The sequence below is a fragment of the Ornithodoros turicata genome, chromosome 1 (assembly GCF_037126465.1).
Source record: "Ornithodoros turicata isolate Travis chromosome 1, ASM3712646v1, whole genome shotgun sequence".
Lineage (NCBI taxonomy): Eukaryota > Metazoa > Arthropoda > Arachnida > Ixodida > Argasidae > Ornithodoros > Ornithodoros turicata.
In genome coordinates, this window is record NC_088201.1 from 65,272,267 (window position 1) to 65,285,109 (window position 12,843).

A 12,843-nucleotide genomic window follows, 5' to 3' on the forward strand; every position below is an offset into this window, starting at 1 on the left:
AATGGACTGCTGCGCGCATGATGGCGCGCGCCCAAAGCACCTGGCAGACTGCAAGAACGGTACCCCTGAAGGATATTGTACACTCCACAGGTACGTTCTCCGAGCGACGCATGACGGCCCAGAATCTAGCACGCTTCCTTTGGGCAACGGGGCTGTCTTGGAGACCTCTATGACGTGCTAGGTCAAGCCTTTGGAGCTTGAAATAGCTTACACTTGGACTTGGAGTACCGGCCAGCCATCGGTTGATCCTAATCACCTCCTACCCTTATCTCCCAGCTATAGTCGTGACTCCGCTAGAATTGTGAGGCCAACAACGGCAAGCGGTTCGCGTCACCACCACCATCACCATATATGTCTACATAAGGCTTTCTTTAGTTTACAGAATGCGTTGGTCTTGCGCCTTGATCAGGCGTTGCTTTTTGATGCCCTGGAATGCCAGTGTAAATTGCGCCCATAAAAGAGAGGAACAAAAAGGCTGCATCTATGGGCATTGCGCCAAATGCGCGTAAATGCGGTAGGGCCATCTTCAGGCACCGTCTCCGTACAGGTCCCGACAAAAGTTTACGGAACACGCGAGTTGCGTACTTTTTCTCCGGTCCGACACCCTAGCGGCATGCGGTAGCGGGCGAGGTTGGGCGAGTTCACTGCTCCGGAGGGGTGGATGAGTGTGCTGTTAGCTACACACTGTGGTAGTTTCGGTATTGCTTCTCTTGAATGCACGTGCCCGCGAAGTGGGTTGGATTTCGCTGCAGTGTTCCCCGACACCACATGACTGAAAGACTCTGAAGTCTGGCAGCTCGCCGCTATCATTTGGATAACAAGGATGAGTCATGTGGAAACGGTGTATTGCTTTGTATTGCTTTTGCAGCGATGCGCTGACAAGCAAAAGAAACAAGGTGTATCTTCCAAACAATTGAATCGTTACGGGACTTAGTGGTAAACAGATTAAATCAGAGGTAGTTGGCACTTTACATATACAATCGTTCAGTCACGTGATGTTGGACAGCACTGCAGTGAAATCCAACCCACTTCGCGGGCACATTCAAGAGAAGCAACCGAAGCTACCGCAGTGTGTCGCAGCACACTCATTCACCCTCACCCCTCCGGAGTAGTGAACTCGCCCAAACGTGTCTGCTTCCGCCTGCCGCTAGGGTGTGGCTCGCGTGTTCCGTAAACTTTTGTCGGGACCTGAACCATTGTCACTTCTTCCTTCTCCTCTCTCTCTTCTTTATCAACAACTATTACGGACGGACCTACACGGCTGTCGACGTTGGTGCATCCTATAAAGATATCGCTTTAAAATAATACCCTGCTGGGCGGGTGGACTATAACTGAACTCAGCGGGCACAGCTGTTTTTTGTCAACCGCGTTCTGCAAAGTCACATGAGAAAATATTCAATCAATAAATTCTATGTGTATTCTACGAGCCTATTTCTGGGCTCGATCAAATATATCAAGTTGAGACGAATACACCACACAATAATGCGTTATTCGAAGCTTTCCATCCGCTCCCTTTTTGTCGTTTTGCTAAGCCCATTTTCAGGCGAAAACCACGAATGATGTCAAAATAGTACCCAAGCGTGTAAAACTGCACTTGAGTGGTCAGTTTTTGAAATAGAGACATTCGACGATTGTATATGATTGCGCCGCGTAGAGTCCCCTGTCGTTTAAAAACATATAGATGCACTGAGACAGCAATAAATTTCGATGTTACTTGGACCCGGCATCGAGCCTGGTATGTCTGGGTACTGAGCGAAGATCCAAAAGACTGCGCCATTCACGAAACGCACTCATGGGCACCAAAGCACGTCCATCTCGCGTGCACATGAACGGATGGAGGCCCTTGCGTGGGAGAAGTTCACCTCTCATACTGCGCTGCTGGAGTGGCATTGGTTCACAGGGAAAGGCGTCTTTCGGCGAGTGTTTGACATATCAAAAGACGCACAGCATGGTTTGTTGGACGTACACTGCATTATTGCGCAATTATGTTGTTCTATGCAAAACGCGCACATACTTTCATTGTTCTCGATATTTTATCATAAGCCTTTCGTGAATTGGACGGACAGATGCAACAAGGAGGCAAGTCAGTCTACAGTGGGTTGAGCGAAACAGGCGTTAAATCTGCGTTGTCTTTTAAAGTCTTCGTAGCGATACTCATCTTGCTTCAAACGAATGTTTGTTAGCTAGTGTATCACATTGAGATAAAGTGGCGTAAAGTGAACAAAAAAATAAAATAAAATAAAATAAAATAAAATAAAATAAAATAAAATAAAATAAAATAAAGATGGTTGTTCTATTGAAGTGAAGCCGTCATGTCGAGACCACTATACGTTTGCAGCGTAGGGATAGGACACGCTTGCGACACAGTAAACAAGGCTCATATACAAGGTGTTTACCTGCATGAGGACGAGGCTGGTCTCTCCAGGTGAAATGAGCTCCTTAGCGGAAGCCACTTCTTCCCCGTCGCTAAGGAGGGACGTGCGGATAGTGTGGGCGAAATCGGCCATTAGAAGGCTCACAGACACTCTGTACACTTGACCAGGGCGCACAACCTTCGACGCCAGCACGAAGTAACGTCTGCACGGCAACAGGTGACATGTACACAAAAACGTGACAAACAAAAGCAATACGTGTTTTCTCAGGCGTCCTAAAGCATGCATATCGAGAAGAGGAAGATCGCGATCGGGGGAAGGTATAGATTGAAGCAAAAGCATCAGGTCAGGGGTTGTCGATATTTCGAACAGAGTCTGTTCCGGGCACCGTCCTCGTCATTGGCAGTGCATTTAGAGGGTCCGGTGTTTAAGGATTGAACAACTGTATACTGCCCAGTAGAAGAACAGTTCCTGTTCGAAATATCGGCGTCTCCCGGCCTAAAGCTTTTCCTTCAATCTCAAGCATGAATATATGTTTTGAGAGCGTAAGAAGCCGCTGAGGTCCGCTTCCACGCTCTTCCGCACTTTTCACTGTCATCCGTAATGTGATCTGCAAGTATTTTATTTCGTGTGATCAGTCAGAGGACCACCATACATGATCTGCAAGATTTCAGGGGGTCTTCAAACCCCTACGTAGCTGAAGTCGTGGTAATCTGAAAGCTGCATGTCCCCACTGAAAAATACTACTACTAATAACAAAGTTATCCGCAAATGAGCAGGACTAACTGCTCTTCTTTTACCTGTTCTCTGGTTAATTTCGAGAACTGGTAACTCTGGTAAATTTGGAACTTCTGGTGGCATATTTCGCAGATAAAGACAGAGTGCTTGCACGTACTCTCGATCAGGTGGTGGTTGTGGCGGCTATCAGAGATTTGTGCAGCACTTTCATCTGAATGCGCGTTGGAAAACCGTGTTTCTGCCATAGGTTGCGCGCAAGGGTGCAGAATCGACTCACTGCAGCAGAATTTTCAATATCCCGCGATAAATGGAGGAACGTGCAACGCGTTCTTCGTCATTGTGGCAGGAACATCGTAAAGTTGTCGGGCTTCCTTTGTTTGCGTTGTACATGAAGCATAGGTGGTACTTTTGTTTCTGTTCAGTATCACTCAGTGGTTATAGTTTATTATAGGAAATGTAGACAGAAGAATGTGTGCGTTTGAGCTGCAGGATAGGGACAGAACCAGATATCTGCATCACTGTGAGAGGCATGATTGCTCAAGTTCGGCGCATTGGCGCAGGCACAATTGTTCGCACGTATCAGACAGTCAGCGCCTACAGAGGGCGGTGCAAAACTGGTAATAACTGGCAGTGGCCGCGCATATGAACGGAAATAACTCGTGAATGACGGAGGCGAGAGGCTTTGTTGAGGAAGCGCCAGAGATGTGAACAAAACAGGCTTTAATGGATAGAATGACTAGAACGACTGTACACGATGGATGATGCGTGCTCGAGCTCCCTTCTTCCTTTTCCTTAACACTCCGGCCCACGAACCGATGAGGTGGTTTCGACTCTGTACCGACGATCTATGATTACTAACAGCTAACAGCTGTTGATCTGTTCCTGACTGATGCAGGGAGACCCGACAGCGAGCCGTGGCGTCTAGGTCGTAACAAGATTGTTAGCGTCCACGATCGACGCCGGTGCCGGTGCTGGTGGGTGTATAGTCTCGCTGCATCGGGCCCTACTTATCGCCGCCACGGTCACATTTGGCTGTTACGTGTTCTTTGTTTTCTTGCGCCGTGTCTGATGAAGTGATGTCATTTCTGATGTCTTTGCTGCGAGCAGCCATGGGTGGGACAACTTCGTGCTGAGGCTCCAGCTGGTAGTCTAAATCGTTACCAAAGCTTTGAAAGTGCAGTCCGAGGTGCGTCGGGGAACCATATAATGCTCCGTCTTCCCGACGTGCAACCTGGACTGCTGGTTTCTGTAGTTCCGCAGCTTCGTTATTTTCTAGCCTGCGAGGTCCATATATGTAGTGAGGTTCTGTTCCGGCTTCTCGTCCAACATCATCTCTCTCTGATCATCATTGGCTTTTGCTGGCACATACGTGGGTGATACGATTTTGTGCGCTGTCGTTCCTGTGATCTTTTCTGTCAACGCTGGTGTCTCGTATTCCGTGACTTGGACTAGATCATGGTCTGGAATCATCCACGAAGCTCCACATCCACTACATCAGTTTCGTCGTTCTGTGGGGGAACACGTTTAGGCTCTGTACGGCCAGCTTCGAAAGACTTTGGTGGGTCGTCTTCTGCTGAACGCTCGAGAAGTCTATTCTCCCCAAAATGGTGTAGCGTACCGTGCTCTTCCCATTCGGCAACTTCCCTCGCACCTGCATTCATCATTGGGTTCGCCGGTTGCTGAGATATGACTGCTGCTACGCCTAGCACTGGTCCTTGTTTGGAATGCTGTTGGGCATCGTGAGCAGCGGTTATGAGAATCTCGTGATTTTCTGAGGGCTTTACTGTGTCATATGGCGTGCTTTCCAATACTTCGTTTAAACTTGTCGAACTAAAGGGGCCTTCGGCTATTTGCGTTTTGTTCACCGTCGTCAATGGATCATGCTCGGTTTCCTCAGAAAGCTGATAGACTTGTTTCCTTACCGGCGTATCGTACGCTCTTCTCTTGGGTGATGCATGCGGCGCTGACACTATCTCCGGCGAGGTTGTCCAAACTTATCGTCGTGCTTCACAACTTGACTTTGCTCCACCGCTTCGTCCTGTCCTGCGTCCAGAGCGGTGTGAAGCAAGCGACGACTAACAGCGTCCACCAAAGGCTGTGCTGACGCGCTCGTGACCTTGGTGTCTACGCTGGCCGGTTTCTGTTGCAGGAGGCCGAGAAGATTCATCGTCAGCCCCCGTTGTATGTACGACTGTGCTACCTGCTTCAGTGGTTAGCGGAACGGCACCATGCGAAGTAGAGTCGCTAAGCGTTTCGAAACGCCAGCTGATGTTCCATGTTGCTTCCTTCTGTTTACGTTGCAGTGGCTTCCGTAATACTATGGCCCTATGGTCAAGCGCTGCGTCTCAACAAGTGACGCTGTCAGTGCGAGGTCCTTCCTCTGTTCGACATCCGTAAGTGACGTCTCACTGTGAATCACGTCTTCAGGCGGAGAAAGTGTGAATTCAGGTACGGCTGCGAATTCTAATTCAACTGCAAATTCCACGCTGGCCTCAGCTGCATCCGCGAATAGAGCAGCTGGAGGTTTCTCCGCAGTTGCCTCCGCAGTTACCCTGCTCTCTGCTGGGCTGATGCATCCTGGTGCGTGTTTCTCGTCAAGTCCAGTTAATGGGACTCCGTGCAGAGGTACGCCTGTTGATGTTGCTGCCAGCTCTACTGCTCCTTGCGGAGCGTCTACCGGTGCTTCGCCTTCTGCGATCTGGCCTTTAAGTTCTACTTCAAGTGGGACGACTGATGGCAGCGAGTCCGGATTCCCATATCTGTCCTTCAGCACCTTGACCGCGGTGGCGTACGTGGCATCTGTGAGCTGAGGACCCTTCATGAACGTTGCGGCCTCCCCGAAGGGCACGGTTACTAAGTACGTCATCTTCTCTGCGATCGTCAAGGACATATTGCTGTGGACTAGTGCCTCGAACCGGCTCCAAAATTCTTGCCATGATTCGTGGCGGCCGTCAAACCTGAGTAGTGGAACGTAAGACTGTAGCGAAGAAATCCGATTGGCCGCTGTCGATTCGGAGTCGCTGTTCTGGACGTCGCTCCCACATGCTGGGCGAGTCGCTTCTTCAGAAGGCAAATGACTTGAAAGATGCAGTCTTGCCATTCAAACGTTGCACCTAACTCCGTTTCTGCTTCTTGAACTGTGAACAGAGTATCTAGGCTGCTGTCGATGTCCGCAAGGCTCGTGGAGAACGTCTTGATCCTTTGTACCAGTACCTCACAACCACTGACGTGGTCCGAACTGTTGTGGGATTCTGTAATGACTTGTTCGGCCTCGCTGAGAATAATAGTCAACCGCTGACGGGTGCAAGTTCTCTTCACGAGAAGTAACTCCTTCTCAGCCTGGTCTGTCATATCGCTGGCCTGAAGTGGTCCTCCTGATTCTTTTCCTGGGCGAAGAACCTTCCGCGGGCCCAAGCCCGGTTTCGGCACCAACCCAAGAGCATTATACCCACCACAGAGAACATGCGAGCATCCCCCAGTAGCCTTCATTGGGACGCTCCCTGTACCACGGTAACCGCCAGGATGATTGGCCAAGTTATTTTATAAGAATTGACACTTCGGTCAATAATGCAATCGCAAACTTTATATTCACAGTCAGTTGCTACTTGCTAGTAAGCATTTGAACTGCATGACGAACTAGCACTGGGAACGGGACAGAGAGAGGAGACGACAGGACAGGTGCTAGACTTCCAACAAAATAATTTATTGGCAACATAGTACCGTCTTTAAATATGACACTCAGAAGGTTAATGTGTCATCCACACACTCATCATCCTTTTTCTTGTCCCACGTTTTTAGGAATTTGACTTCATTATCAAACAGAGTGATAGAAGCCTGACTCACACACTGTTGCTCATTTTTCCTTATTTCAAATGCCTCTATTATTGCTCTGGTACGTTGATCACAAGAACGACCTTTTATCGTCGTCTCCGGGAATCTTGGAGAACAGCCACACGTGTTACAATGCACCGACAAGTGACCGGACGGGGTACCCCTCAGGGTTGCAGCATGCTCCCTTAGCCTAATGTTTAAACATCGCCCCGTCTGGCCAACTGCTTTGCCTGCTTTGAACTGCTTTGCCACACAAGCATATGTAGTGCCTCTTTAATGAAATATGGTGAGGGCAATCTAAGACGTATCACAAAGTAAGGCAATCAAGCCGCGAACTTTAGCATCTAAGTTTCGCGAAATTTAGTAGCCGCGAATATGTGTCCTGTGCCCGATTCGCAAGAAATTGGGGTCGTGAAATTAAAGGGTTTTACGGTATATTGTCGGCAAAATTAAGCCATGCCTGACTTGAGCGCCGTAGGCTGGTGGTTGTGGCGTGGCGACTGTTTGTCTGGCACACGTCAACTCTTCTAATGCCGGTAAATTAACAGTTGGATTCCTTCCTATAGTTATCTTTCCCGACCAATTGCATCCTTTCATGTCAGTGTCTACTCTTCATCCGATGGCTACATCTACATCTACGACGGCAATGCTGATGTCATCTGTACATAGCTTCAGGAGCATTTTGTACAAAAGAGGAGTATCAGGGGCGTTCTTCCCCACAGACCAGAAGTCCCGGAAGATTTCACCTCAAAGAGAACAGAGTATGCATGTGCGAATATTCGAATTTTTCGAATACCGAAGTGAATAATTTTATATTCGATTCGATTTCCGTATTGAATACGGAATTTTATGTTCGAATATCGAATCAAGTCGATGTTTCTTCCGAACCGAATATATTCTGGTTTGAAGCTGCACACGTAAGGCCAAAGACGGCGCAAGAGAGGGCATAAAACAAAGTGAGCGCAACTTCATATTCTTATCCATATAAATACAGGACGTTTTTCCTATTCTTTACATAATTTTTAGAGAGCTCCCTAGATGCGGTTTTCACAGGTTTTGCGGCCAGGGGAACATCCGGTCGGAAAGGGTAGGTAACTACTGGACGACTAATTATACCTAAAATCATTTAATTAACTTATTAATTAGATGTTTTGGGGTAAACGTGAGATAGCAGAATTGGAGCCAGTCATTTCTTTTTTAAACATCCTGAAAGGAGCACGTACTTTGAAATATAAGTCGCTAAATTTGTCTATGCAAATGAGCCGAAAACGAAACCACGCACATCTCGTGCGCAAAAGGAGCGACGGGCGTTCGCGTTGGAGGGCCACGTGTTTCATAGCGATGGAGCTGATTGCAGTAAACGCTGATAAGCCGCCCAGATAAGCTGAAAGTCATAATAGTTCCTGCGCTCGAGAAGTGCGTAGTTCTGGTTTCGGCTCATTCGTATATCAATATCAAAATTTGGCGCTTTATATATCAAAGTACGTGCACGTTTCAGGATAAAAAAAAAAGAGAGTTGATTCCAATAATGAGTGCTGTATCCCTCCCTGTAGTGAAAATTTTGCAGTAGCTTAGTTCTTTTGCTTTTTATAATAACCTGCAATGTTACGGAATAAATGTACCAATAAAGTAGGAGAGCGTAGAAAAATGCAAGCTGACGGGTGCACACATGAGAAAGGTAATTATTTCCTTGAGTCTGAGGAGACACGGATGGGCAGCACATGCTCAAAACCACACTCTTAGAAATGAACTTCACCGCATAGCACGCTCCTAGCCAACCATAATCTCGAATGCTATCGTTGTACGCCCTCATTTGCTGAAAACGGGAGGTGTACGCTTTTTCTGTGACAATTATGAACAGCATAAGTGTCACAAAAAAGGCGTACGCCTCCTGTTCTCAACAAATCAAGACAGATAACGTTATCATTCGAGATGATAGTTGGCTAGGAGGGGTGCTATGCGGTGAAGTTCATTTTTAAGAGTGCAGCAATGAACACTCGCTTCCTTTCTGGTTTTTATACCCTGCACTCTTAAAAATGAACTTCACCACATAGCACGCTCCTAGCCAACCATCAACCCGAGCGACGTCGTTGTCTCCCCTGATTTGTTGAAAACGGAAGGTGTACGCCTTTTTGTGACACTTATGCAGAAATGTTAATTTGTCACAGAAAGGCGTACGCCCCGCGCTTTCCACAAATCAAGAGTGATAGAGGTATCATTCTGTGCAACGGTTGGCCTTCAGCGTGCCATGTGGTGAAGCTTTGTTTTAAGAGTGTACGCTCTGCAAGTAACCGAGCGTTCTGCGCATATCTCCTCTCCCGGTTACTCCACTCGGGAAGCCCCATTGGCTAAGGCGGCGCCCTCCCTCTTCCCTCTCATTGCCTCCTGTCATGCGCAGAGACGCACTTGCACAGCGTGTAGCCACACGGCAAACTTAATGCATTAAAACACAATGGCAGTAGCTTGATCTCCTAACCAACCATCATCTCAAATGACATCGCTCTCTCCCCTGATTTGTTGAAAACAGGAGGCGTACGCCTTTTCTCTTACAATTATGTCCCGCATAATTGTCACAAAGAAGGCGTACGCCTCCTGTTTTCAACAAAGCGGGGGAGAGAACGATGCCATTTGAGATGATGGTTGGTTAGGAGGTCAAGTTACTGCCATTCCGTTTAATGCATTAAGTTTGCCATGTGGGTAGGGTATTAGTCTACACTCTTAAAAATGAACTTCGCCGCATAGCACGGTCCTAGCCAGCCATCATCTCGAATGATATCGTCGTCTGCCCTGATTTATTGAAAACTGGAGGCGTACGCCTTTTTTGTGACAATTATGAACAGCATAAGTGTCACAAAAAGGCGTGCGCCTCCCGTTTTCAACAAATCAGTGCTGATAACGATATCATTCGAGATTACGGTTGGCTAGGAGCGTGCTATGCGGTGAAGTTCATTTCTAAGAGTGTATAACACCTAAAATTTCAGGAAATGTTGCCCTTCTTATCAGAATATAGATGTCACGTTCCGTTATTTATTTTTCTGCAGCATTTCCAATTTTCCTGAAAAAAAAAAAGAGGAAGAAAAACACGCGTTTTCAAAAGAAAATAGGCGTTTTTTTTTTTTTTTTGAAGCCACTAAAAATTTCTGGAAAGTTTACACCGTTAGTTGGAGGCCAACGAAACGTACACTCTTAAAAATGAACTTCACCACATAGCACGCTCCTAGCCAACCATCACCCCGTATGACAACGTTCTCGCCCCAGATTTGTTGAAAACGGGAGGAGGAGCCTATTTTGTGCCGTGCATAATGAGCACAAAATAGGCTCCTCCTCCTGTTTTCAACAAATCAGGGGCAAGAACGTTGTCATTCGGGATGATGGTTGGCTAGGAGCGTGCTATGTGGGGAAGTTCATTTCTAAGAGTGTAGGACAAGCACAACACTTAAAGGGGTTGCCAAGTTATGCCAAATAATTTAGAAAACGGTTATATGAATTGATGTGAAACTGCATTCCAAGTTTTACACCACAGGAAGTGATCCGAAACCTATGAAGTGATTAGGTAAAGTAATTAAGCTACAGTAATGAATTACTTTTGGAGTAATTTATTATTACTGTATATAAATGCTTTCAGAAATGAGTAACTGTCATTTAGTTGGGCATTTTGCCTCTAACTTATAGTCAAAAGTCAATTACTTCCCGCTGTGTTTCTATTGAGCTCGCTGTAAATTCCTGTCTGCTGTATTTTCTCTTAACTAAGTCTGGGACTTTTCTACTGCGTTCGTGTTTCCATTTTTCTTGTAGCTGCTGGTTTTGCTTACAGTTTAGCGTACATGTTATACTCAAACAATGTGTGAACTGCGAATGTGGATACTCCTCTCAACCCGTCAATGATGTACGCTTTAATTTTTGCTGGTCTGTATGTTACACTTTAGTTGAGTAACATTTCTGGTGCCATATAGAATTACTAGTTTAACACCAGCGTTAGATGTGTTGTCTGTTCAGAATCCTGTGCAGGTATTCTGCTTCCTACGTATAAGTTGCATTGCTCACATAAACATTTATGTCATGTAGCCTGTGATGTCGATTATGAACTTCTGGTATGAGAAACTGTCCTTTTTATTTTTCTGGCAGGATTTGTAACGTGTGGCCGATTTAAACGCGCACGGCCTGAAGTAACTCAAAAGTAACTAAATTACATTTGAAGAGTAGCTGTAACTGAATCACGTTTTCAGTTTCAGTAGCTTTTCCTGCAACTTAATTACTTTCAGAGTCACGTAACTGTAATTGTAACTTAATTACATATTTGACTAACTTACACAGCTCTCGTTGTGTCAGCTGTCTCTGCCGAGTATCCGCACAATTTCACGCGAAATATATCCCGGAAATTCAGGACCTGCCTCGAATCTTGACACACCGACGTACTGGCGCGGTCATTCAACCACCGGGATAGCGCAGGCAAGCCGAAAGACTACATTTTCAACATACCCGCACTCATCTAACGTGACTGTCCTATTCGCCGAAAAACGGAGACGTCTACGGTAAAATGAGAGAATTTCTTTTAACCTCTGCCTCGTGCGCGTGATTCCTCATCCGAAACGTGACTGATAAAATATTCCCCGAGGCAGCCCGGAGTAATACCCCGAACGTGTGTTTCTCTCGGCCTTTCATGCGCCCCATTTCTGAAATTCTGGTTTAGTGTTCCATCATGGGGATGCATTTATGCTCTAACGGTTGGAATGGCACTGCGTACCCACGGGGGACAGTGAGAGCCGTACGAGATTGCAGTGTCTCATACCCAGCCACTGCCACGAATGTGAACTACCCTTTCCCTCTTCCTCTCTTTCTCAATAATAATGATAATAATAAAGTACCAGCATCACATATTTAACGTCCTCATCGTTATAATAAGCGAGCATATTTACGTCTCGCCCTGACTAACCTTTCTTTGTGGATCGGGGCCAGAAAGTGTGAGGAAGAAGATTTTTGTTTAGAGAATAACAAAAAAAGATGCCTTGCCTTGATGCTGCCCAAGTGAAGTAATCGGAGTGTGTATAGTTAGAACCCCTGCACATCCTATTCGTGTTTTTTTTTAAATTCCGTGTTAGCGCCGCGAAGCAACTGTCGCTATGAGCGTCGTACCGACCTGGACAGATGGAGAGAGGACAGAAGGAAGGAGTGGCGGACAGGGGGATTAGTGTGCGCCCTGGGCAGACTTCAGAGGGAACTATGCCGACACTCGTCTAGAAAATTTGTCGGAAAACCCAGGGAAAACCGGAGACCAGTTCAGCCGGTGGTAGGATTCGAACCCACCACCTCCCGGTCTCTCACCAAGGAGCGGACGCTTTTCCCCACTCGGCCGCCCTGCTGGTGATCCCATTTGTTCTGGAGCAATCACGCATTGACGGGAGACGTTCAAGTGCACCAAGAGGGAAGTACCAAAGTCTCCAGGCCACGGAGTCGGTAGTGGTACAACATATCATTTGAACCTCATACATGTAAGGGATTACGCTTGCTGCGGGTCACGCGAACGGATGACGCTAACGTTCCAGAAATGAATAGCACACTTAAACGAAGAGAGAGATGAAAGGGCAAAGGAAGTAGGTGAATGCCACACTACGTGACCACAGTACCCTGGAAGAACGCGCCATGAGCGAGGCAGCAATCTAATTGGCGATGGTCGCATATTTTAACAGCGCGCACTGTATCGTGAGTATACTACTAGAACCTATGCATCTCAAAGATAAGTGGTAAGACCGCAAAGAAAAGAAAAGATCGCTCAGTTTTCGCTTACTGTTACGGTTTGCATTTGTATCGTTTACGTTCATGTCAACACACCCAACTGTGCACGTCAACTTTCCCCGAGATGCGTTTTGCATGTAACATGTTGTGGACAAAACATTCGAGTCCG

General features: G+C 46.8%; 1 protein-coding gene across 1 annotated transcript in view; it reads right to left on the reverse strand.

The window, feature by feature from the left end:
- Nucleotides 1–12,843, reverse strand: part of LOC135378337 (CD109 antigen-like) — an 83,608-nt gene that overhangs the window by 36,835 nt on the left and 33,930 nt on the right. Inside the window, exon 2 of the mRNA XM_064611352.1 lies at nucleotides 2,397–2,577. Coding sequence (XP_064467422.1) covers nucleotides 2,397–2,577 — 181 coding nt within the window. The remainder of the gene's footprint in view (nucleotides 1–2,396; nucleotides 2,578–12,843) is intronic.